This window comes from Lactuca sativa, chromosome 2 (genome assembly GCF_002870075.4).
Source record: "Lactuca sativa cultivar Salinas chromosome 2, Lsat_Salinas_v11, whole genome shotgun sequence".
Taxonomy (NCBI): domain Eukaryota; kingdom Viridiplantae; phylum Streptophyta; class Magnoliopsida; order Asterales; family Asteraceae; genus Lactuca; species Lactuca sativa.
The window spans coordinates 199,806,678-199,832,546 of record NC_056624.2 but is presented as its reverse complement, the minus strand read 5'-3'; the positions used below and the strand labels follow the sequence as shown (position 1 = coordinate 199,832,546).

Genomic DNA, 25,869 nt, shown 5'->3' with positions numbered 1-25,869 from the left:
AACAAAATAATTAAATGACAAAATTGCAAAAATGGTCCCTGTGGTATGCAAAATTTTGGGGTTTTAGTCCAAACCACGAGTTTTTTGGAACCATAGTCCTTTTGGAGTGGTTTCTATGTGGTTTTGGTCCCTGGACTTAACTCCCGTTAAGTTGGAACTGTTAAGCCCCCTCACGTGCCTCACATGTGAGGGTAATTTCGTCATTTCATGTCAGGGACCATTTTTGCATAAACGGTTTTTTGGATTAATTGACATTTACCCCTCATTTACTTTCCCCAACACTCGTCAACTCCCCAACTCCCTCCTTCTTGCTTCTGCTCCATTGAACCTGCAAAAAACCCTCGTTGCTTATCTAAACAAGATAATCGACACTACACATATAAGGGCATACGTTTAATAGGAAATGGTGTTCGTAATGTGGCATATCAGACCAAAACACGAAGTTGTTGATGTATCAACTGTATATGGTAAGCTGCTCTGTTTTCTTTAACTTTTATACTTTGCATTTTCTTATTGATTTAGAACAAAAAAAATGCAAAATTTTAACTTTGTTAATATGTATAATTTTGATTTTTAGCTGGTGCACCCACATGGTTTAGTATTAAGCTTCATCACGGTGGGAAATTTACTAAATTACCTGATATAAAGTACATTGGAGGTGAAGTGCGTTATGTTGATTATGTGGACATTGATGAGTTTTCTGTGCATGAACTTGATGCCATAATGCTTGACCTAGGTTACCCAGACCCACGGAATTTTGAATTCGCTGATCAATCCCCAGTTATATGCTACCATTTTAGGATACCCAATGGTGACTTTCAATTTGGTCTTAGAGCTTTAGGGAATGATCAGGATGTGATCAACCTTTCTAAATATATTGCACATAACAAGCTGATTGAGGTGTACACAGAGCATGGAAAGACAAATTTATTGACTTACTTCATGTCACCAAATGCAAAGGGTAAAGTTGTCATTGAGGAATTACCAGAAAATGATGATCAAGGGGCTGAAGTTGAGGGTCAAGTTCATGCAGATTCTCCAATGAAAAATGTGAACCATGGTAATGGTGAGCCTATTGGTGAGTTCATGTCTCTGATTCTTTTTGGGAGTAAGAATGATAGTTTCTCACCAGAGTATAGAAGGGGTAAGGTTGGGAATTCCAAAATAGGTGAAAGTTCTTGTAGCAAGAGGCTTAATTTAGATTATATTGATGAGGTTGTTCACATTTCAAAGGAAAAGAATGATGATCTGGATGGTTCAACTAATGTTCAGGAGGCAGCAACTTGTGTTCATATTGATGAGATGGATGGTGTTAGGGAGGCTGCAAATGTTGTTCAAGAGGCATCAACTTTTGATGAAGAAGGCTACAACACCCCCCTGTTAATAATGCTGATGAACAATTGAATGAGTTATTTGATAACCTTATGGAAAATTTGATTGGGAGTGATGATGATAATGCAGAGTATGAAGGGGATGGAGAATCTGAAGAGGGTAATCAAGAGTATGAAGAGGATGATGAATCTCAAGAAAGTGATCCAAATTTTGAAGAGTATGATGAATCTGAAAATAGTGATCCAGAGTATGAAGAAGATGAGAGACAAATAGAAGATGAAGATCATATGGATGACATAATGGATGTTGACAACAATATACAGGATGTGGATGTGGACATGGGAGATTTCACTCTCAATGTTGAAAGTGATGTGGAAGGTTCTTGTATAAATGTTGTTCATGGGAATGAACCTGAAGATATGGAAGTGATTAACAATGAGGAATTTGAATCTTTGGATGAAGGATCCGACCAAGACAGAGAGAGAAGAGCTCTTATCAAGAATTTGAGAAAAGAAAAAAGGTGCAGTCTTGGGGTAGTACATAAACAATCTTTTTCAGTTGGAGATAAATTTAATAGTAAAAAAGAATTAAAGGAGGCAATTGATCTGCATGCACTAGAATCAAGAAGGAATCTTTTCTTTAAAAAAAATGACAATGTAAGGCTTAGGGCACAGTGTAGAGGTGTTGTACCTGTCACCAATAAAGGCCAAGTGGGTAGTCAAGCTACCACTTCAAAAAGAAAGGGTAAAGAATTAAAGACACAAAAAGTAACATGTGGTTGGTACATTCATGCATCTAGGTCAAATCCTGAATCCGACTGGTTTATAAGGACCTTAAACCAAACTCACACATGTTTGCAAACAAGGAAACTCAGGGCTTGTACTGCTTCTTTAATCAGCAAGAAAATCTTTGATCAAGTTGAGGCGAATCCAGATATACCTTTGAGAGCCATACAAGATCACTTTCAAAAGACCTACCAAGTGGGTGTTAGTATGGACAAGGTGTTCAGGGCAAAGGATAAGGCAAGAAAGCATATAACTGGTGACTACACAAAGCAGTATGAACTGTTGAGGGACTATGTTCTCGAACTTCAAGCCACCAACCCAGACACCACAGTGAAAATAGATGTATGTTCTGAGCCTAACCCTGATTCCCCAACTAGGCAGTTTAGAAGAATTTATGTGTGCTTGGGTCCACTGAAAAAAGGGTTCAAGGCATGCCTTAGGGACTTATTAGGTTTTGATGGTGCCTTCATGAAAGGACCATTCCCTGGGCAAGTCCTTTCAGCAGTTGGTCTTGATTCCAATAATGGAATTTACCCATTAGCATATGGGATTGTTGAGTCTGAAAACACAGAAAGCTGGAAATGGTTTTTAGATAACCTTAGGGATGACTTGGACCTTGGAAGAAACTCAAATTTTACTTTCATAAGTGACAGGCAAAAGGTAAAGTTGGAAGTAGTTTTTATACATTTGGTCATTTAAAGTGTGGTTGTAAGTTAATTCTAATGATTGACAATTAATTTTTGCAGGGTTTACATACTGCAGTTGAACAAATTTTTCCCAATGCTAAGCATAGATATTGTATCAGACATATTCATGACAATATGAGGAAAAGATGGAGGCAAACAGAGTACAGGGACCACTTATGGAGGTGTGCATCAGCTACCACCATTCCTGAGTTTGAACATTTGATGAAGGAGTTTAGTCAGTATGATAAGGAGGCATGTGAATGGTTGAAGCAAATTCCTCCTAAACATTGGGCAAGGAGTCATTTTTCAGGTAAATCTATATATTCCAATTTGATCCTTATGTCTTTCACTTAGTGAACTGTTTTACTTGTATGTGAATTGTATTAAATGTTTTTTAATGGTAATTTACACACAGGAAGAGCAGTTTCTGATGTGTTGATATCAAACATGTGTGAAGTGTTTAATGGGAAGATAGAGAAAGGAAGGGATAAACCTGTCATTGGATGTTTAGAATTCATAAGGGAGTATCTAATAAAGAGGATATGCAATGTCATGAAGGAAATGAAAAAGGCTACAGGTCCACTAACACCCACAACAACAGACATCCTAACTGCAAGAAAAACAGTTGCTTCACAATACATTGCTAGGTGGAATGGGGGAGACAAGTATCAAGTCACAGGAGCTTTGCAGGATCAACATGTGGTTGATGTTAGGAACAAAACATGCACTTGCAGAAAATGGGAATTAATTGGAATTCCATGTAGACATGCAATTGCAACTCTGAATGAGATGAGTAAAGACCCAGAGGCTGAGCTTGACATTTACAAATGGGTTCACAAGGTGTATTTTCTAGAGACATGGAAAAAGGCTTATTCTTTTAAGGTGGAGCCAATTAAGGGTAGATCCATGTGGCCCAAAAGTGAATGTCCCACAAAGCTAACCCCTCCTCCACATCGCACTCAGGTGGGAAGGCCTAAGAAAAAGAGAAGACAAAGTGAGGGTGAAAGGTTAAGCAAAAAGCAGAAGGCAAGTCAAGGTGATGGAGTGAATGCTGCACAAGAAGGAGGTTCCCAAAAACCAACAAATGATGGAGTGCAGAAGCTATCAAGGAAGCATATCAGTGTTACTTGTAGCAAATGCAAGAACAAGGGACACAACTCTAGGACCTGTAAAGGGCAAGGTGGGAATCAATCCAAGAAGTAATGTGTCATGCATGCATGGAGTTTTTTGTGATTTTGGTTGGTTATGAAAACTTGGTTGTTATATTTACAATATTTTGTTGATAATTTTTGGTTGGTTGTTATGAAAACTTGGTTGTTATCTTAGGTATGGTAATGTGTCCCTTTTGGTAATGTTTAGAATCTTTGGTTGTTATGTTTAGAAACTTTGGTTGTTATATTACAAATCTTAATGAAATATGCATTTTGGTTATGTACAATTGGTTCTAATATATATATTTTGGTAACACATTCATACCATTTCTATTCATATGTTAATTCTTATACATTCATACCATTTTGGTAAAACATTCATTACACTTGCATCATAAAATTGTACATATATCATTATCATCATAAGTCACTACAAACTTGATCACATAAAATTACAAAAAAATGACCAAAACACCCTTCAGAGTATACCCCTACACAAACCAAATATAAAAGAATACAATCACAAAGAAAAACCAACTTCCAAACATGTACATTTTCAGCTTCAAATTATCATCCTTCAATGCTCTAACATTTGCCACCAAAATGTTGTTCTTGCATATCAGTCCATTGCATTGATCCTGTAGCATGTTCATACCTCTAACCAACTCATTGCACCGTTCCTGCACTGAATTCAAATTTCTTAGCAGACCAGGTATGATGGCTTTAGACCTAGCACACATTGGGGGATCAAGCCACCCAATAAACCCACAAACGGAATCATTCATAGGGCATGCAAAAAATCTCCTTCCTGGATTCAGAGGGGTCCAAGACGTTTTCACCACAACAACTTTTCCACAAAAACATAGCACCATTTTTGTTGTAGCAGAGCTCAAGAAGAAGAAGGGTAGAAGAAAAGAGACGTTGGGGAAGAAGATCGCAGGAAGTGGGGGTATTTAAAAGGAATTAATCCAAAAAACCGTTTATGCAAAAATGGTCCCTGACATGAAATGACGAAATTACCCTCACGTGTGAGGCACGTGAGGGGGCTTAACAGTTCCAACTTAACGGGAGTTAAGTCCAGGGACCAAAACCACATAGAAACCACTCCAAAAGGACTATGGTTCCAAAAAACTCGTGGTTTAGACTAAAACCCCAAAATTTTGCATACCAATTGTCTAATTAAATAATAATACTTTTCACAAGTACACGTAAATATTGTTTTTTGGTGTACAAATTGATGGCCACGTATCTCACATGAAGCGGAGAGTATTTTCCCACAAGTAAAAGCCGAAGCCATGCCCAACTACAACCCCACCTTCTGCTACGTGGTTGTACGGACGACGGGTTTCAGATAGAATCTACAGAATGAGAGCGTTGTACGGCGCGTGCACATCGGCTCTCCTTACCACCGCCGTCACGCGCCAATCGAGTCTCTTCAGCGCGAGTAAACAGCAGCCGTGTCAGCAGCTTAGAGGAGGAGCTATTAGTGCCAAGGGTGGAATGGCAGTTGCGACGGCGGATGACCAGCGGTTGAAGAAAGGGATAGCGGAGTTTTACGACGAATCATCTGGAGTTTGGGAGAATATATGGGGAGAACACATGCATCACGGCTTCTACGACCCCGACACTGTCGTACAGATCTCCGACCACCGATCTGCTCAGATCCGTATGATTGAACAAGCACTCCAATTTGCCTCTGTTCCTGGTATTTATCGTACTTTTTTTTTTCTTTATTAAATCATGGTATCTCGCACTTTCACCAATTAGTCGACGAGTTGCATGTAAAACGCCTGGCTCAATAGCACAGTTCCAAGAATAAGCCATGAGTGTTTGGGTGCAGCATGTCGACTACTTGAGCTTCCATTTAATCCTTCACCGGAGGAATCCCTTGGTTGGTGTTTATCTAACCAACTACTTTACTACGCTCTCGTTTTGAATTAATTTTGATTCTGTTCGTTTGATTTTCCATTGCATCTTTCATTTCAATCCTAGCGTCCTCGAATTTCGAATCCGTTCTCAGTTTGTACTCCTTAATTCGATTCTGTTCAAAATACACACATATATTTAGACTTCTTGTTGCAGTTTATCAATGTTAATTTTCAATACGTACTCTTTTAATTCAATTTAATGGCACTCAGATCATCCATGAACGAAATGAATGTCCAACTTATTTTTTGAGATTATCAGTTTCTTTCTCATTGTTACCAGCCTTGTTATTCTCCCTCAGACTCCCCCTTCTTTTCTTATTTCAAAGCTTCTTTCGTATATGAAGTTTGTTGACAATGAATGTGTTCATCCCCTTGGTAATTAGTTCATCAATATGTTTTCAAAGAATCCAATTGAAAGATTTCAAGTAAAGGATCATGTTAATGTCAATATGATCAATTGGTATTTCCCTCGAAGCTATGTATATGTTTTCAATTTTCACCATACATGATGAACAATTTTTCTTATAGAGGACTCCCAAAAGAAACCTAAGAGCATAGTTGATGTTGGATGTGGCATTGGAGGTAGCTCAAGGTACATATCAAGAAAATACGGGGCAGAATGTTATGGCATCACCCTCAGCCCTGTACAAGCCAAGAGAGCCAATGATCTTGCTGCTGCCCAAGGATTGGCCAACAAGGTATCAATTTTTACACTTTTTTTTGAAAAAAAAAATCAACAAACAAACTACCCGACATCTTCTTCATACATATGTATATTCTATCGAATGAACTAAACTTGACAGTTGACAATCTATGAACAATAAACAGGTCTCATTTGAAGTTGCAGATGCTTTAAACCAGCCATTTCCTGATGGAAAGTTTGACCTGGTTTGGTCAATGGAGAGTGGAGAGCATATGCCTGACAAACTAAAGGTTCTGTTGACTTCACCCCATAAATTTGGAGTCCCATGCGTTTTGTTGTGTTCTGAATCTCTTTATGCTGACAATTTGACAGTTTGTTAGTGAGCTGGCTCGTGTAGCTGCGCCAGGTGGCACCATAATTATAGTGACATGGTGCCACAGGGACCTTTCCCCTGGTGAAGAATCCCTACGACCAGAGGAAAAAAGGCTTTTGGACAAGATTTGTGATGCATTCTATCTTCCTGCTTGGTGTTCTACTTCTGATTATGTAAAGTTATTGGAATCCCTTTCACTTCAGGTAAAAATATATACAGTTTTCCAATACATGGTTTTTGGATCAAAATTGAAAATTCATATAATATTTTTGAGTATTGTCAGGATATAAAATCAGCTGACTGGTCGGAGAATGTTGCCCCATTTTGGCCAGCTGTGATAAGGTCTGCATTGACATGGGAAGGTCTAACTTCATTGCTACAAAGTGGTAATTAATTGGCTTTTACTTTTTATTTTTTATTTTTTACCCTTTATACTGTTGCTCTTTGGTGATGAGAAAAATGAATATTGGAATTGATTTGAGTAGGATGGAAGACCATAAGAGGGGCATTAGTGATGCCATTGATGATTGAAGGATTCAACAAGGGTGTGATTAAATTCTCGATTATTACATGTAGAAAGCCTGAATAAGTATATGTATTCCTAGACTCTTACTGTTTGTGCCACATTGGTACCTGAGAATAAGATACACATGAAATACAAAAGAGAATCTTGAATGAAACAAAGTAGGATTATATATATCTTTAAAGAGATGGATGAGACGTATACGTTCTTCACTTCCTTTTTTTTTCTGTTAGAAAAAGGTGAAACTTATTGCCAAGTTTTGTTGATTCTGTTTTGGGCATTATGAGGTAGACAGTAGTACACCCAATTTAAAACCAGTGGTATTCACCAAACTAAAGTTTGAAGTTGATGGTTTTTGGGTTCCTTTAAAACGAATATTTTTGAAAATGATAGCTATGGCTATGGAAACTATAAAATAGCATCAACTACTTTTGGAAGTAGAAGGTAAGAAAATTATAGTATAAGTTTTTTTTTTTTTTTTTTTTTTTTTTTTAAATTATTATTTTTAATGTGGAAAACATTGGATTTGAATATTTGAAGTAACAATTAAATGTCACCGACAAAGAAGTAACAATTATAAGAGGCGATCTCAAACATCAAACAAGAATTTCCAAATGGTGAAACAATTGGTGCCCATGTTATAAGGCGAAATTCGAAATAAAAATGAAGATGAAAAACAGAATGATCCTCCATGTTATCTTTCAAACTACGTATTATTCCTTCCCTCTCACCTATCATAAGTACTTCTCTTCATCTTGGCCTTACACGAGGCTATTCTTGTATTTTCTCCAAACGTACACCTTCCATTTGTTGGACTCCTTGGGCATAGTGGCCATGGGGTAGGAAGATAGGTAGAAGAATATTTAATTTGTCAATTTTTATATGTATTGCCAACAAAATTGTAAATATCATATTTTCTCTTTGTCCCGAAAACAATCTAATATTTCCTTCGGATTTTAATGTTGAAAACCACTAGGAACGTCATAAACAATATCATAAAGAAAAAGAAACAAATTATAAGGGTAAATGAAAAAGTTGGTTAAAATGTTTTTTTTGTCAAATATAAGTTTTTTTTTTTAAAAAAAAGTTTTTCCGGGAAAAAATGTTAATTACCTAACGTTCTTTCCATATACCAAACATTACATTTAAATCATACCGGAAGTTAAATTACTTTATCAATAATATAGCTATGCTTTAGTAATCATGTCCATTCTATCATTTTGTTCAATCTTAATTAATTTAGGAAAATTTGTAATTTTATACAAAACAATGAGAAGATGACAATATTTATGTTTCCCAAAACGTGTACATTGCATCCATCATATTGGAGAAACGACACAAGACATGGTTTAATGGCAAAATAAGTATTATTCAATAGTAATATTCGCTTACTAATATATCATTAAGTTTAGGGTACATTAACGAAGAATATCTTCATATGGGTATGACATTTGTAAGTTGTAAGGAAGGCCATGCATAAAAATAAAATGAATCAATACCTTATCATTGAAAATATATTCAACTGTTTATAAAAGGGAGGTGATTCTTTCACACATTAAATATAAGTTTCACTGACTTGTATAATAGTTGCAAGGGTGTTGTCAGTTATGAATCAATTTCATAATTGGAAAAATCACCTCTGGAAATGAAAACTGTGGTTAGAAGTTTGTGGTTGAAACCTTATAAAAATATGTGTCTACAATATACTTTTATGGTAAAAAAGCACACACACGCACACGAATCTCACTATGCTACACACACTCACTCTTTAAGTATGATGAATACTGAGCTTAGAAGGCAAATCCACCTTGAGGAAAGCTTCTGTGATCAATTTTGCCAACTCTTTGAGGTGGCCAAAGAATGTGTGTAACCCTTCCACGAATTAACCCCAGTGGAATCTGTAAACAAAAATCAATATTTAGTAACATTTTACAGTAGTTTTCATGTTTAGGGCATAAGAAGACTTCTTCGTGTCAATTTCGTGTGGATTTGTAAACACGAACTCGACATCGTGTTTTTTATACTTGACACGAACACGACACGAAAACGAATTCGAATTTTGATTTCGTCCCAATTTTGTGTATTTTTGTCGTGTCGTGTCATAAATTGACACCCCTATAAGAAGTACATACGGGGCCAAATGATCTGGAGTCCAGGCTGTTGGTGGGATTGTCTCCTTCAACCCAACAATGGCCTTCAGGAACCTTGACAGCATCATATGAGTATGGAAGACTGATCCAGTCACCTGGCATGCCGGTTATACGTTTTATCATGTGTTTCTCCTTGTAACTACTTGGTGAGCTGCAAAAACATCTCATCACTCCATCAGAATCAACATCACCAAACAAAATAATCACATTCATATTAATCAACTACCAAAATTTCTTTGTGTGGATCATATTCGTAGCACATGGAAAACTTTATATATAAGACAGTAATGGAAGTAAAAAATAAGTTGTTACTATACCAGAAAACTACAACATCACCATGTGAGAACTTGTAATCCGTGAGGCAACGTTTCTCCACCAAGACATGATCATCTGCAGACGAAAACCATTAATAAACTGAGTTAATCAAACTAGCACAACCAAACTGTGTAGTGAGTAGTGTGTAGGTTTTCTCTAGATTAATTAGAAACCTACCAGTAAACAATCCCAAATAAGTGGTCTTGTCAGGATTGAATGTGGGTGACATAGAGAATCCCCTTACAGGGACAATACTAGCAACACGGTCTGATATGGTGAGACCTATTAACCCAAATGTCAACGACGATTTACACACATTCCACACAAAACTTGCAGTTACCATTTTTCTAATTAAAACACAAATCGAGAATCAAGATCACCATCAAGCAAAATCCATCTGCATTCTGCAACCACAAAAAACAATCAATATAGACATTACTTAACAAACAATACAGCTGTTGTTTATCCTTCTTCATATACAAACACTATCAGTTCAAACAATCGACCAATATAAAGAAAAAAGAGCTTCGAAGGAGTACCTTTGACATACAAAAACTGACATATATAATATTTCAATGTACTGTTTATACACGATGTTCTAGTGGAAATCAAACTTGTTTATTAATATAGACATAAAGCAAAACACACAATGTGATTGATCTGAGATGAGCTTTTTGTCATCATAATCAAATCAAGAAATACACATGGCGTTCAACAAAATTAGAACTTGCGAATAACCCCTGAGCGCATGTGTCTGTGTGATAATTGATTAGTTGACAGGAAATTTGTGATGAATACACAGAGAAAGTTGAGCGAATACGTACTTGGTGAGCGGAGGAGCAACCGGCCGGGAGCGGTGGGAGGGAGTTGCGGCCTTGCTGTGTCTGTGCCGGACGAATTTGGCTTTTTGTGTTTGCTTTTTTCCCAATTTGATTTATGCAAAAGTTACAGTTAACCCACGCCAACTTTACTCAGAGTTGTTATCTGACCCCCAACCCCTTACCCCAGGCCCTGTTAATTACAATCATGCCCCCATCTTCTGCTTCCGTGAAATGCCATGGAAATGGAGATGGAAAAGGGTGTGAAGAGATGGTTGGTCAACATATCACAGTGGAACCCCACACCCAATGAATTCTCCATCGCCATGTCTGTTTTACCTCAAGAACAACACTCCTCTATCACCAGGTAAGACCGATATTACTGTTATAATTGAATTCGACTTCGCAAATTGAAACCTTTGGTAGTTGAATCTTTGTTGGTGGGGTGAAATTAATTAGGTTTATGAAAACTGAAGACCAAAAGAGGGCACTTGTGAGCCGGCTGTTGCAGTATGCACTTGTACATGAGGTTCTAGAGATTCCATTTGAAGAGATTATCATCCATCGAACTCCTGAAGGCAAGCCTTATCTGGTATTTGTTTGAATTGGACTGAAACTTCACATTCTTCTTATGCTTTTGTGCCTCTGACTCTGATCACTATGTCATGTATGATCATGTCCTTGCTTCTCTCTTCTAGGAAAGCCATAAGAACAGTATAAAATTTCCAAATTTCAACTTTAATGTATCTCATCATGGTGACTATGTGGCGATAGCCTCTGAACCCATTTGCCTTGTGGGTTTAGACATTGTATGTTGCGTCAATCCTGGAAAAGAAACGGTTTCAGAGTTCATTCGCAATTTCTCATCATACTTTTCAAGTTCAGAGTGGGAAAAGATTGTCAATGCTGGTTCTGATGATCATGTCCTGGACGTTTTTTTCAGGTGAAACTACAATTTGCTTGCTTGTTTTCTTGATTAAAAGTCATTCTTTTTTTGTATCTTCCCTTAGTCAAACTAAGGGAAATTTAAGATTTTCAAGGTTCATATTAATGTACTTGATGGTTGTAAATGGTATGATTAATGTGTGGTTAGAAAATGGAACAGGAATTGGTGTTTGAAGGAAGCATTCGTGAAGGCCTTAGGAACAGGAGTTGGGTATAAATTAGATTATGTGGAGTTTCAACACAAAGATTGGGCTGATATATATGTCAAAGTAGATGGAGATACATTGAAGGACTGGAATTTCTGGCTTTTTGAACTTCAAGGGAGACATCGGGTTAGTGCCCTTCAACTCATCTTCCTTAACTTGTTTAAGGTGTTTGGTTCTTTTTGACTTAATGGGCTTATTGGGGACAGAACTCACTTAATCTGTTAAGCTATGTATGGGTGGTGTTTCTTTTTGAAGGGTATTTTAAATAATTGTAATTTAGTTATACATTGAACTATATATAAATGGAAAATATTGTCTTATTGACTCTTTTTGTCGATTTATGTAGGTGGCTGTTGCTAGGGGTAACCCAAGAATGGCCTCTGAAAGTTACAAGAAAACTCTTAAACAGACTCATTTTGACAATGATCTTTACAAACTAGGTTTCCATTTACCAAATCCAAGGTTTCTTACAAGAACAGTTGAAGAACTTTGTGCCCTTTTCCATTTATGTTCATACAAAACTTCATTTTGAGAATTGGTTAATTGTATTGATATTTCACATATTCTAGTCGAAGACTATAAAATGCATTGTAATTTAATTGATTCCATTTTATGTAGCACGTCAAGAAAATCAAGACAGTATTGTGCATTATATTAGTTGTATCAATCTGTAATTTTTCATCACTTGCTTTTTCGCTTCTGAACTTGCATATAGTTTGCCATAATGTCCTTATGTAAGGCATGACCTTTTGTATCATATGCTTCAATTATAATTTTGCATTAGACCTTGATTGTAACTCTGTAAGAGACAAAACTGAGGATGAATTTTTTAAGAGAATTGCAAACTAGTCCCTGCACCTTATAATCAATTCTTTTAACCCCAAAATTAATTCTAATTAATTTCTGGCTAACAATTAATTAAACAAAATGATTTCTTATTAATATATTAATCTTTTAACATATTAATAAATTCATTTATATTAATTTATTAATTTTATAATAAATTAATATCTCTCCTTTTATAATTTTCTTGTCTGGTTGCTAGATTTGAGGACAACCAAAAAGGACTGTGCTGCTATCAATTCAAGTACATACCAATTATAGTTATGGGCTTAGACACCTAATCCAACAGTCTCCCACTTGGATAAGTCTGTAACTATAATTGCTAGTATGCCTTCTAAATTTGACTAGCAAATTGTAGCTTCCAAAAAGCTGCTGCCGAACTCTGACCCAGTCAGTTACGTGTCCTAAGATAAGTGATCATATAATCCTTCGTTATGCTAGATATCCCTAGACAAAAGACATGGAATGCAATTAACCTCTTTGTCCAGAATCTATGTTTCCCGATTCCTGATTTGTGATGATGTAGGACTTCTAATTGAACACATCAATTTTGTCCTGGCTGGGCCCAGCACACAAGTCAACACCAAATCATCGAGGGGCCCACAGATATCGCTTTTCCCGTTAGGGCAAAAGGAACGAATAAACATTGACTCATATGCTTGTATCTTTTACTCATCAAACCATACATGATAATACGTTTTATCACACCAAGTTACTGATGCGTTTTCGTATCACCAATGCATAGCCGACTTGCAAATCACAACTCATATATCTCTGTTTCAAGATTATAAGATATTATCGTCTCAGTATTACTCGTGATGAATTCCATGAAGTAATACTCTGAGCGAGGGTTTATCCAATACTCAAATCTCAATTTCTGAGTACTCATGAACGTTGCAGCAAATACATTGCCATGTCTATCCTTAGACAATCTACAATCCAATTCATGACAGTCTTGATTCACTACTTACTTCCAAAAGTACGAGCGACTGTGGAGTTTGAATAATCTTATTATTCGGGAAGTAAAACATGCAAAAATAAAACACAATAATAAACAATTGACAAAAGGTAGAACCCAAACTTATAAATAATACTTTATTATTTAATCACCAAAAGTCAATTACATTTACTTTGTTACAAGTTTCAGAAAACTAATCTAACTACTAAAGCTAATATCATCTCTCAGTCCTATGCTCCGAACATGCTGAATATGCTTAGCCCTACTCAGACCCTTTGTGAGGGGATCTGTTGGGTTATCTTCAGATGACACCCTCTTCACTATAAGATGGCCTTCTTCTACTCTATGTCTGATGAAATGGTACTTTCTGTCGATATGTCTGGTTTTACCATGATCTCTCGGTTCCTTTGTCAAGGCAACCGCTCCTTCATTATCGCAGAACAGTTCCATAGGCTCCTGGATGGTTGGAACAACTCCGAGATCCCCGATGAAGTTCCTCAACCAAGCTGCTTCTTTCGACGCTTCACTTGCTTCTATGTACTCTGATTCACAAGTAGAATCAGCCACCGTATCTTGCTTGGAACTCTTCCAAGTAACTGCTCCTCCATTTAATAAGAATACCCAGCCTGACTGAGAACGGAAGTTATCTCTATCCGTCTGAAAGCTGGCATCATTGTAACCATCTACTCTCAAAGTATCATTGCCACCAAGTACAAGGACCCAGTCCTTTGTTCTACGCAAATACTTGAGTATATTCTTCACAGCTATCCAATGAGCTCTACCTGGGTTTCCCTGATAGCGACTGACCATGCTCAAAGCAAATGCCATATCAGGGCGAGTACATGTCATAGCGTACATGATCGATCCGACAGCGGAAGCATAAGGTATACGACTCATGTCATCTATTTCCTCATCTGTACTCGGGCATTGAGTCTTACTCAATTTGGTATTGCTCTGGATAGGTAGCTCTCCCTTCTTGGAATTTTCCATACTAAACCTCTTTAGTACCTTATCCAAGTATGTGCTCTGACTAAGTCCAATTAGTCTCTTCTTTCTATCTCTTAATATTCTAATCCCAAGAATATAGGCGGCTTCTCCTAGGTCTTTCATGGCAAAACACTTTCCAAGCCAAGACTTAACTTCATTCAAGGTTGGAACGTCGTTACCAATGAGTAATATGTCATCGACATATAACACCAGAAAAGTTACTATACTCCCACTAGCCTTGATATACACACAAAACTCATCTTCACTTCTAGAGAAACCAAACTCTTTGACTTTCTCATGGAAGCAAAGATTCCAGCTGCGAGATGCTTGTTTCAATCCATAAATGGATTTCTCAAGCTTGCATACCCTATTAGGAAACTTTGCATCAACAAAACCCTCTGGCTGACTCATGTAAACATCCTCAGCCAACTTCCCGTTAAGGAAGGCAGTCTTGACATCCATCTGCCAGATTTCATAGTCATGAAAGGCAGTTATGGTGAGCAATATCCTAATAGATTTAATCTTAGCCACCGGCGAAAAAGTCTCATCATAGTCAACCCCTGGGGTTTGAGTGAAACCTTTTGCAACCAGTCGAGCCTTGAACGTATGCACATTCCCATCCATGTCTGTCTTCTTCTTGAAGATCCATTTGCACCCAACTGTCTTCCGACCTGGTGTACTATCAACCAAATTCCAAACTTGGTTGTCATACATGGACTTAATCTCGCTGTCCATTGCTTCTTTCCACTTGGACGCCTCTAGGCCTGCCATTGCGTCCTTATAAGTGACTGGTTCATCTAAGTTTACCATTGTTCTGTCACTTATGAACGTGTCACCATCTGAAGTAATATGAAAACCATACAACTCAGGTGGCACACTCACCCTAGTGGAGCTTCGAAGCGGTAATGATTTATCAACCGGTTCAACAGGAACTGTTTCCTCTGGTTGAGTGCTAGTGTCATCTAAGGTTCCTTCATTGGTTGAATCTTGAATCTCTTCAAGGTCAATGGTACTCCCACTGTCCTCTTTGAATATGAGCTCTCTTTCCAGAAAGACTCCTCTTCGAGCTACAAACACCACGTTTTCACTAGGTCTGTAGAAAAAATATCCAAAAGACTGCTTTGGGTAACCAATGAAAACACATTTCTCACTTCTAGCTGCTAGCTTGTCGTGAGTCTCTCGTCTTACGAAAGCTTCACAACCCCATACTTTAATATGTGCTAACGAGGGAACTTTCCCTGTCCACATTTCGTGAGGTGTTTTGGCAACCTTCTTTGTAGGGACAAGATTGAGGATGTGGGCGGCTGTCTCTAAGGCATACCCCCAGAAGTGAATAGGAAGCAAGGCACGACTCATCATAGAACGAACCATGTCTAACAAGGTTCGATTACACCTCTCAGCTACACCATTTAACTGTGGTGTCCTAGGAGGAGTCAATTGTGAGAATATCCCACATTCTTTCAGATAGTCGTTGAACTCGGTACTAAGATACTCCCCGCCTCTATCAGATCTAAGTATCTTGATCTTTCTGCCCAATTGATTTTCGACTTCATGCTTAAACTCTTTGAACTTTTCAAAGGTTTCTGACTTATGTTTGATCAAGTAGATGTAACCATATCTGCTATAATCGTCAGTGAAAGTCACATAGAATCGATTAGCATCCCTTGTGGTTGATCTGAAGGGCCCACACACATCTGTGTGTATGAGATCCAACAGACCTTCACCTCTTTCACAAGACCCTGTGAATGGTGATTTTGTCATCTTTCCCAAAAGACAAGATTCACACATATCATCTGATTTTAGGTCAAATGATTCCAACACTCCATCCTTTTGGAGTTGGGCTATGCGTTTCTTGTTAATGTGTCCAAGACGACAATGCCACAAGCATGCCTTGTCTACACTATTAGACAAGTCAATATTAAGTACACTATTTCCTAAGCTATCAACACAAGTCACTGTTTCATACACACCATCACAAGGTAAAGCTTCAAACACAAAAACACCATTCTTATAAACAGAAATTGAACCATTCAAATCATTAAAAGAATATTTAAAACCTTGTCTGAACAATGCATGAAATGAAATAATGTTTCTCGTCGTCTCAGACGAATAGCAACAATTTATTAAGTCTAATCTAACATCATTACTAAGCAATAGTTGATAAACTCCGATCTTGGTCACTGGTGAAGACTTTCTGTTCCCCATGATCAAGTTTATCCTCCCATGCTCTATCTCCTCACTTTCCTTTAGCCCCTGCAAATCAGAACAGATATGAAAACCACATCCTGTATCAAGGACCCATGAACGAGAAGATAATGAGTTATTAGCAGAAATAGTGTAAATACCTGCCGACGATAGCTTCACTTTGCCATCCTTGATATCTTGCAGATATTGTGGGCAAGATCTCTTCCAATGCCCCTTTTGATTGCAGTAAAAGCAAATGGCCTCTTTTGGATCAGAAACATGGGGAGTGGAACCATTGGGCTTAACCTTTGGGCCATTACTAGATGACACAGCTTGAGCCTTGCTCTTCCAGTTTTGCTTGGGAGGACCTTTCCTCTTCTTCCCCTTTCCCTGTCCAATGGCCAAGACAGGGGCACTTGCAGGTGTGGAGAGTATACTTTTACCCTTCATCCCTGCCTCAACTGTCTGCAACAAGTTGTGCAATTGGGCCAAAGTCTGCTCAGTGTTGTTCAAATGGTAAGTTAAGATAAACTGACCATAACAATCAGGCAACGAGTTCAAGACCATGTCAATGGGCAATTCCTCATCGAAGTGAATGTTGAGCTTGACCAAACGCTCTATGTAGCGTTGCATTCTTTGCACATGAGATACAACCGATTCCCCCTCTTTCATCTTGCAAGCCATGAGTGACTTGACTACCTTAAACTTTTCTTGACGAGCTCGCTTATGGTACTTTTCCATAAGGTCCTTGTTCATCTCAAAAGGCCAGTAGTCCTCATAGTACCTCTGCAATTCTGGGGACATGGTTGCAACCATGATGCATGCCACTTTGGTAGCATCATCATAGTGTTTCTTATAGGCAGCATACTCTTCGGGAGTGGCTTTTGACTCATCAAGTTCTTTGAGCTCCTTTTCAAGAACATACTCTTTGTCCTCGAATCTAAGCGCCATCTTGATGTTACGCATCCAATCGTTATAGTTGGAGCCATCCATAACGACTTTGGAGCAGATGTTTAGTAGAGAGAAGTTGTGGCTGGAGGATGATGAAGCAGAAGTTTTTCCAGGAGTAGACATCTGAAAAGAAAGATAGTTTTAGTTAGATTCCAAGACACCTCAATATAATAACCCAAAGATATCATATCAAGGTTAGGACCCAACTATGACGATTTACAACTTAGAAATGGGATGCCGAGATCCAAGTTCAAATCTCATAAAGGTAGGTGAATGACGATTCACCAATTCCACCATTAGACAAAATAAACAAAGTGAAATTCCTAATTCTTTTGAGATACATTAAAACTATTTAATGGCATGTTTTAGTCTCGGATTATGCTCTACTATTTGTGACTGGGATACCGAGGATCACAAACTAGATGTGAATAACCATGCAAATGTGCTTGGTAACCTTATTGTCTTTATCATTAACTATTGATGTGCCGGTAAACCACACACGCTCCATCAAAATGATAATTATAAGATACCCATTACTACTCTTTATTAGTGTCTTTTAGTGTGCCGGTTAACCACACACGCTCCACTAACGACCAATAAAGCATAATGTGCAATTTCATGGATTAACATACTTTTCACATTTTTCCTAAAGTAACTAGAGTTGGGATTTTGAAAAATAGTGTTCTAGTACTTTCTTTAATAGCATTATACTTTTAATGGAAAGTAGTTGTCCTATCAAATCCATTCTGCTAACGACCCTCCACTAATCAAGGAAGCGGTGGGTGAGAGTGGACACCCATTCAACTACCATTTTATAGGCAGTTTCCTTATAGACTAGCTTCATGAATGAGGCATACTAGCGATTTGACTGACCATATTCTTATACATATATAATATTTAACTTTTAATTATAATATATATATATATATATATATATAAGGTGTGTTTTAATAACATTTTAAAACTTCAAGGGTTTATATAAATTTTTTGAAAATTAAACTATTAAATTTTAAATTTAAATAAACAAATTAATTAGATTTAATATTTATCTATTAATTAACTTTTAATTAATTTATTAAATCTTGTAAGGATTATCTAATTAAATTAAACAATTAATTTAATCCTAATCCATATCCCTTCTAGATTTCGAAAATATGGGGATAGGATAATTTCCTTATTTTTCTCAATTATCCAATAAGGCAACTATTATCCAAAACAAAGAAACCCTAATCTTTATAGCATATTTCGAAATTTTCAAGGGAGGAGGCTAGGGTTTTCAAAACCTTAACCCTAATTTCGATTAGGGTTCTTTGGAGGCTAGGGTTTTCAAAAACCCTTTGATCCACAACCCTAAAAATCGAAAAAAATGGCCTTTAGGGTTTAATAGCTATAAACCCTAATTTGCAATTCAACAATTATAACAATTCAAATTAAAACAAACAATGGCTCTGATACCACTGATGGGTTTTAGGTAAAACAAATAAACTAGAAAACAATTCCTAAGTTCACATGCAACCTACTTTGGATCTATGTTTTATCTATTGAACATACAACTTTGAATTGCAAAACAAGAACCCTAGAGGAGAGAGGCTATAATCAAAATTTACAAACTAGGGTTTAGTAATTACATACCTTTCAATTGTTATAGTAAACAATTGATAATTCCCTTGATCTTGATCTTGATCTTCTTGGAAGCTTAGCACCACAAGTGTAATGCCTCTAATGGAATCACACCCAAACTAGCAAGAAGGAAAGTAGAGGAGAGAGGGAAGAGGGAGTATGCAAAATTTCGGCCCTTAGGGTTTCTTCAAAAGAAAAGAGTGACCAAAACATGAACCAGGAGGCTCTTTATATAGCTGAGGGATCTAGGGTTTAGGGGAAACCCTAGTTATCCTTTGCTTAGGGCCTAAGCAAACCCAAGGGCCTTATCCAAGCCCCTATGGACGAAATTATTAGGGTTTCCCCTAAAGATTTCGTCCACCCTTATCCAAGGGGGTTCTAGAGCCTTCCACTCAACTATTAGATAATTGCAAACTAGTCCCTGCACCTTATAATCAATTCTTTTAACCCCAAAATTAATTCTAATTAATTTCTGGCTAACAATTAATTAAACAAAATGATTTCTTATTAATATATTAATCTTTTAACATATTAATAAATTCATTTATATTAATTTATTAATCTTATAATAAATTAATATCTCTCCTTTCATAATTTCCTTGTCTGGTTGCTAGATTTGAGGGCAACCCAAAAGGACTGTGCTGCTATCAATTCAAGTACATACCAATTATAGTTATGGGCTTAGACACCTAATCCAACACCACCGCTACTGGAAGGTAACTCACCTCACATTGCTGAAGTCCCATAGACACAATCCCACTCTGCTGAAGTCCCGCAGACTCGACCCCAGCTGCTGGGTGACAGATTCCCGAACTGTCAACACCAAAATAACACTCAATTAATAATTGGGTCCCAACACATAATCATAGATACTCACTTGGATAATTACTACATTACCCCAAGGGTGGCTTTATGCAAGCCCAAGTCCCAAATCCTTAGGCCCAAAGTCCACTAGGAAATCAAAGCCCAACATATGGCCCAATTTTCCAAATTGGGCCTAGGCCTATACATGGTCTCATTCTAAGGCCCAACATCATATACTCATTAAGGCCCAAACCTTGGCCCATCCATGGCCCAATTTTCCAAATTGGGCCCAAGCCCCTTACATGGGCCTTACCCTAGGCCCATTAAATTACTCTAGACCATTTGCTTGATCTTGGATAGTCCATTTAATAACCCAAATCATCAAGGCCCAAAAGAAAGGCCCAACAATAAACCCAAGTGAAATTAGGGTTTCACATAAAATGATTATTAGGTTTAAGTTTCCTACTTAACCCATTAAGGACTTAATCCATTAAGTCCATTATCGCTTAGATTAATCTTTGCCAAAATTTATTATTTAACATCTCAAGTTATTAAATAATTCTTGTGTGTGACCCGAATAATTCTTAAAGTCAGGGTTTTATTGGCATTAGGGTTTTCCAATCCAAATATTAGCCCATTTATCAATTTGTTGGCCTTTTATGTCAATTAGGGCTTTATTGGGCTTATCAAGCCCGCTAAAATATTATTAAGCCCATTAGGGTTTTATTGGGTCCGTTAGAGTCCATTAAGCTTCATTGGGCCCATTAGAGCTCCTTTGAGCCCATTAGGGTTTCTAGCACCCAAAACGAATCAATCTCACAAGGAAAGCACACCGCCACCCGACACGGCGGCCGGTGGCGGCAGCCACCACCCTATGGTGGTGGTTAGGGTTCCTTTTTCATTATTCCAATTTATGATTACATTTTACAAACTCTAAACCCAAAATAAAAACACTAAACAAACTAATCACACAAACACAACCACCTTATGGTGGCAGCCACCACCTCACGGTGGTGGTGGTGATTCCTTTTTGAAAAAAATCCGACCAAGCAACACCCAAACATCACTTCACTGTAATACACACGCATACACACTCGTCTTCTACTAGCAAAACGAACCCAACCACCCACCTAAAGTAAGCGGCGGCGGCAGTGGCGCAACAACCGGCAATAACAGCGTTGGGATAGGCATCAGCGGCGATGGGAGCGGCTTCATCATCTCGGAACGGCGCGTTAGCAGCAATACATGGAGAAGGGAGGTAGCAGTCCAACCCCGAACCACCATAGCTCCATAAAGTCGTCGGCCTTCTAGTTTCCCCACGACGGATGCACAACAGGTGGCGGCGTTTGACAACCCTAGCAACATCGGCGGCGTTGGCTGAAGGCGAAGCAGGAGAAGAAATAGGAGGAGCATCTGTCACACCCCCAAATCAGAATGGCGGAAACATTCGGGGGTGGATGACTTCACGTAGTATCACAACTATTGAATATTGTAAAGAAAGTAACACAACCATCACATATATAATGAAAACGTATGTTGTTGCGTTATACATATTAGCAAAAGAATATTACAATAAGATGATAAATGTTCAATAATAAAACATCCTTAGTGTTCCCTTCTCCAAAAGCCGGTGGTTACCCGTATTACTGATTCCCTGAGAAATACAAGTGGTTTCGAAAAAGCGTCAACAATTAAGTTGGTGAGTTCATAAGTGTTTTGCATTGAAAACTATGTCCTTTTTTATAGTAAATCGATGAACGAGGTTTTTAGAAAATCCAATATTTTCTATAAATGATTTGAAAAGTTTCCCGTGTTGGAGCGCGTTAGTGTTTTCCATACTTGAATAATAGTGATAAAATTTGTGTTAACAATAAAATGGAAAACTGAAATGCATATATGAATCTCGTAAATCAAACTTGTTTTTATACTTTTATGTGAGTTTTATAACCATACTATTGACACTGACGGCCTGTAACAACATTCTTCAGGTGTTGTAGTGTTATGACATTTGTCACCCCAGACCTGCCGGTCTAACTATAGCTAATAGTTTAGGTGCGGGGTTGTCAACCCCGTATAGATCTATACACAAGTATCACGTTCTCTCTCCTAGAGATTATGGTATATAATACAGGACTTGAAATGCATACATACGAGTATGTTGAAGTTTAAATGTCTCACATTACTTGGTATAAACAGTTTTACGATAATAAAGACTTTACTTCTTTTGAAAGCATTTCATTTGTCGAGATGTATATGTAAAATGTATGAATAACCTGAATACTACACTCATTATAGTTTCTCAAAAGTATGTTTCCATTTAGTAAGAACAACTTGGTGATATAATAGCCCTTTAGACATAACGTTATTTTTGCATCAAAACCCTATAAGAACGATATTATAATTATGTTTATGAAATGATACTTTGGCTTGTAATGTACTTGTATTCCTCCCCTAAAGCGTGAAAAGAATTGAAAAGTAGGGGTATGAACTCACTCGTTAAGTTTGAAGAGAGAGGCTAGAGTTGAGCAGAGCTTCGACCGCGGAAAGTTGCGTCTTCGGGCTCTCGGGAATCTCTGCAGCGTAGATCTTTCGTCGGGGGCTCGAGTGCGGAAACCGAGGTCGTCGGGAGTGGTCTCTGGGGCTTAGAAGTATAGGAGAATGACTGATGAATTGTGAAGGTGTGCAAAAACTCGAAGCTTATGCCATCTATTTATAGTGCTGGAAGAGTGAGTACGCGGGGCGTAATTTTGGAGTACGCGGCGCGTACCTCGTTATGCTGGGCGTAATATGGCGTCATGGCTTACGACTCCTGGCTAGCTAAGCGTAGAGGGGGCGGGCCGATGGGACTCGACTCTGGGTCTAGTACGCGGGGCGTACTCCCAGAGAACGCGGGGCGTAATCCGACCTGTCCTCTTCTAAATTCCATAACTTTCGCGTACGAGCTCCATTTTTCGTGTTCTTTATATCCACGCGTAGGTGAGATTATGATCTACAACTTTCATTTAGACTCCGTCGGCTAGTTTTGACTTTATTTTTAATGATATATTTTTAATAGGCCGGGCCTCCTAAAGTTCGTTAAAAATTCATAGGTTCTTTATTCGACGTCGGTTTTCGTTTGTCTTTTTATCGTTTTATTACCACTGAGGAGATCTTCAACTTCCATTTAGGTGGCGATAGCTAAATAACACTCGATCTTCAATCCGAGTTTTTAGCCCTCTACTACTGTTACGAAACTTTGAAAATTCGTAACTTCTTCATACGAGGTCCAATTTGGGCGATCTTTTTATGCACGCTCACCTTTCAACGAGATCTACGACTTTTGTTTAGATACTTAAGGCAAGAATGTATTTTATTGAGATTTTACTTTTTACGTCAAATAATGTTTTAACGTCGTGTCGTAAATATACGAGTGGTTATACTTTCTTCAATATAACCCGGTTTTGAGCGTTCTTTATGTTTTTGGAAACCTTGGCATGATATCAAATATTTGAGGCATCCCAACTTAGATACTTGAACACTTTATTTTCGAGGTTAATTCCGTTGTATTTGGCTTTCGAGTGTTACAATGCTTTTGGAAAATATAGAGTTGTCACAGCATCCGAGAACGCCATCACGTCACCCGGAAGTCGCTCTCGGTGGTTTCTTCTTTCGTGCATGGAGTCCGGCAGCAAGGTGTGACGGCATCTCGATGTCGAGGCAGCAAGTGGCGTCGTCAGAGCTTCATCTGATCGGAACACAAGAGAGAAACCGGTGGTGGCGGCTGATGAACTTGAGTGGCGGCTGCATATGATATTAGGTTTAGGGTTTTAGGAGGCCGGTGCATGACAATGGGTTAAATACCCGCACCCCATATAAACTTTCTACAGATTTGACACAACCAGCCCCTCCTTACCATATCTTTTCCAAACTAAGCCCAAATTTTACCTTTTCTACCCCAGCTTCGGAAATTCCCTTCAAATTTGATACCTGAATTACCAAACCGCCCCTAGGCCTCCAAAATCTCTTCAATGAAGTCCCAATAATTACCCTTTAATCCCCGCCTTCCATAATACTTACAAATTATGTAGCACCCGGTTCCTGGTACGTAAATGTTATTTGAGTATTTCCTTTCTTTTAGCCTTGGACTCGGCGAGTCATAGGTCCGACTCGCCGAGTGGATGCGGGACCCGGGACACGTTTAAGTTGGCGACTCGGCGAGTCACAGCTGTTGGATGAAACCCTAAGTTTCAGGGGTTTGCACCCTATTTAAAGGACTTATCCGCCCAGGCCAGCCCCATTCTCTCCCAGAAGCTCCCAATCCTCGTTCTAAGCTTGTTCCTTGAGAGTTTGAGGCTATTGTGTGTGTTCTTGAAGGTTTTGAGGAAGAAGGGGAAGTAGATCAAGAGGAAGGAAAGGAATCCATGCATCTTTGCACTCTTTCAGCAGTTCCTTTGAGGTATAATCCGTTTTTCCCCTGTTTCTATGCTTATTACTTCATGTAAGTCATTCTTGAGCCAAACCCCAAGTTTGTATGTGTAAATTACTTCGTAATAGGCCGATTGGCCCTTAGATCTAGGCAAGATTGAGCTCCAGGAGCTCAGATCTGTTAGCTTTATGGCCCCATATTGCTTGTTCACCCTAGATCTACCCTTTTGAGGCATTTTGAGCCCTAAAATCCATATTGGTGAATATCCACACGTAAAGTTGGAAACTTTACGTGTGATTCGTGTCCTAGAAGTCCAGATCTGTGAATGGCATGGACTGGAATCGAGCAAATCTGTGTATTTAGTGGGTGCATGGCAACGACTCGGCGAGTCGTTCATATGACTCGGCGAGTCTGTTCGCGAGTCTCCGAGTTTGTCCCCTTTTCGTAGTGTCGAGTGAGCAGTGAGTCACGGGGTGTGACTCAGTGAGTCGGAAGCCTAACTCATCTATGGAGGTACTCGGCGAGTCAATGCCCTGACTCGGCGAGTTCAAGGCAATCTCCTTAGATCAAGAACAGACTCGGCGAGTTGTTCATACAACTCGGCGAGTCGCAGCATAAGTGTTCTTCGGATGAAGATGGACTCGACGAGTTGTTCATACAACTCGGCGAGTCTTAGCTTAAGTGTTCATCGGATGAAGATGAACTCGACGAGTTGTTCATACAACTCGGCGAGTCTTAGCTTAAGTGTTCATCGGATGAAGATGAACTCGACGAGTTGTTCATACAACTCGGCGAGTAGGATGAAGGACTTGAATATTGGTTAAGAAGGTGAACCCGTCGAGTCGTCGCCTAACTCGACGGGTAGGATCGAGATTCAGGGCAGTCGTTTGCGTAGGGACTCGGCGAGTCGGGTCAACTGAAAGTTGACTTTGACTTTGACTTAGGGCAAGGTCAGGGGTAAAATGGTCATTTTACCCAAAGGTCAGTGAGCAGTGTTTGATTGAGTTTATTGTGGGAATTGCAGCCGGAGGGTTTCCGGAGCAGCAGCAGCAGTAGTAGGTGATCAATTCCCACACAGACCAGCAGCTATTTCGAGGTGAGTTTCCTTTCCAATATAAACGGGTCTAAGGCACCAAGGCCGACCCGTGTAGACGAGATGCTAGTACTAGAGTGTGGGCCGAGCCCGTATCTTTGGGTTTAGTCAAGTATGATATATGTGTTAATATGATAGAGTTGCTTATACTTGCTGTCTGCGTGATACT

The 25,869-nt window shown here is 38.6% G+C and overlaps 5 protein-coding genes across 6 annotated transcripts; 4 read left to right on the top strand and 1 right to left on the bottom strand.

The window, feature by feature from the left end:
• Positions 1 to 1,424: 1,424 nt before the first annotated feature.
• On the top strand, positions 1,425 to 2,816 carry LOC128132454 (uncharacterized). The gene has a single exon (XM_052769032.1). The coding sequence runs from the start codon at positions 1,425 to 1,427 to the stop codon at positions 2,814 to 2,816; it is 1,392 nt and encodes a 463-aa protein (XP_052624992.1).
• Positions 2,817 to 2,912: 96 nt separating this feature from the next.
• On the top strand, positions 2,913 to 4,039 carry LOC111916274 (uncharacterized). The gene is made up of 2 exons (XM_042899410.2): positions 2,913 to 3,113; positions 3,219 to 4,039. Exons 1-2 carry the CDS (start codon positions 2,939 to 2,941, stop codon positions 4,004 to 4,006), a joined length of 963 nt encoding a protein of 320 aa, XP_042755344.2. The 5' UTR covers positions 2,913 to 2,938; the 3' UTR covers positions 4,007 to 4,039.
• Positions 4,040 to 5,216: 1,177 nt separating this feature from the next.
• On the top strand, positions 5,217 to 7,633 carry LOC111916272 (probable tocopherol O-methyltransferase, chloroplastic). Its single transcript, XM_023911890.3, has 6 exons — positions 5,217 to 5,659; positions 6,411 to 6,580; positions 6,711 to 6,815; positions 6,898 to 7,101; positions 7,182 to 7,284; positions 7,384 to 7,633. The coding sequence occupies exons 1-6, from the start codon at positions 5,320 to 5,322 to the stop codon at positions 7,485 to 7,487; spliced, it is 1,026 nt and encodes a 341-aa protein (XP_023767658.1). The 5' UTR covers positions 5,217 to 5,319; the 3' UTR covers positions 7,488 to 7,633.
• A 1,441-nt stretch (positions 7,634 to 9,074) lies between these two features.
• LOC111916271 (uncharacterized) lies at positions 9,075 to 10,849 on the bottom strand. The gene is made up of 5 exons (XM_023911888.2): positions 10,711 to 10,849; positions 10,064 to 10,290; positions 9,889 to 9,961; positions 9,554 to 9,722; positions 9,075 to 9,319 (listed from the first exon to the last, which is right to left on the bottom strand). The coding sequence occupies exons 2-5, from the start codon at positions 10,227 to 10,229 to the stop codon at positions 9,212 to 9,214; spliced, it is 516 nt and encodes a 171-aa protein (XP_023767656.1). The 5' UTR covers positions 10,230 to 10,290; positions 10,711 to 10,849; the 3' UTR covers positions 9,075 to 9,211.
• Positions 10,850 to 10,937: 88 nt separating this feature from the next.
• On the top strand, positions 10,938 to 12,539 carry LOC111916270 (uncharacterized). Of its 2 annotated transcripts, none has more exons than XM_023911887.3 (5): positions 10,938 to 11,071; positions 11,164 to 11,282; positions 11,509 to 11,647; positions 11,810 to 11,981; positions 12,202 to 12,539. In XM_023911887.3, exons 1-5 carry the CDS (start codon positions 10,944 to 10,946, stop codon positions 12,385 to 12,387), a joined length of 744 nt encoding a protein of 247 aa, XP_023767655.1. In that variant the 5' UTR covers positions 10,938 to 10,943; the 3' UTR covers positions 12,388 to 12,539. The 2 variants fall into 2 exon arrangements, with proteins under 2 accessions (XP_023767655.1, XP_023767654.1); XM_023911886.3 differs by having other exon boundaries at positions 11,164 to 11,296; positions 11,403 to 11,647.
• Positions 12,540 to 25,869: the final 13,330 nt, after the last annotated feature.

Coding starts and splice junctions, on each gene's coding strand:
- LOC111916272 (XM_023911890.3), top strand. CDS start 5,320: ATGAGAGCGTTGTACGGCGCGTGCACATCGGCTCTCCTTACCACCGCC. Junction 6,581..6,710: donor CCCAAGGATTGGCCAACAAG/GTATCAATTTTT, acceptor AACAATAAACAG/GTCTCATTTGAAGTTGCAGA. Junction 7,285..7,383: donor AACTTCATTGCTACAAAGTG/GTAATTAATTGG, acceptor TGATTTGAGTAG/GATGGAAGACCATAAGAGGG.
- LOC128132454 (XM_052769032.1), top strand. CDS start 1,425: ATGGAAAATTTGATTGGGAGTGATGATGATAATGCAGAGTATGAAGGG.
- LOC111916271 (XM_023911888.2), bottom strand. CDS start 10,229: ATGGTAACTGCAAGTTTTGTGTGGAATGTGTGTAAATCGTCGTTGACA. Junction 9,723..9,888: donor GGTGATGTTGTAGTTTTCTG/GTATAGTAACAA, acceptor ATGTTTTTGCAG/CTCACCAAGTAGTTACAAGG. Junction 9,320..9,553: donor ACTCCAGATCATTTGGCCCC/GTATGTACTTCT, acceptor TTTTGTTTACAG/ATTCCACTGGGGTTAATTCG.
- LOC111916274 (XM_042899410.2), top strand. CDS start 2,939: ATGAGGAAAAGATGGAGGCAAACAGAGTACAGGGACCACTTATGGAGG. Junction 3,114..3,218: donor GGCAAGGAGTCATTTTTCAG/GTAAATCTATAT, acceptor ATTTACACACAG/GAAGAGCAGTTTCTGATGTG.
- LOC111916270 (XM_023911886.3), top strand. CDS start 10,944: ATGGAAATGGAGATGGAAAAGGGTGTGAAGAGATGGTTGGTCAACATA. Junction 11,072..11,163: donor CAACACTCCTCTATCACCAG/GTAAGACCGATA, acceptor GAAATTAATTAG/GTTTATGAAAACTGAAGACC. Junction 11,297..11,402: donor CTGAAGGCAAGCCTTATCTG/GTATTTGTTTGA, acceptor TCTCTCTTCTAG/GAAAGCCATAAGAACAGTAT.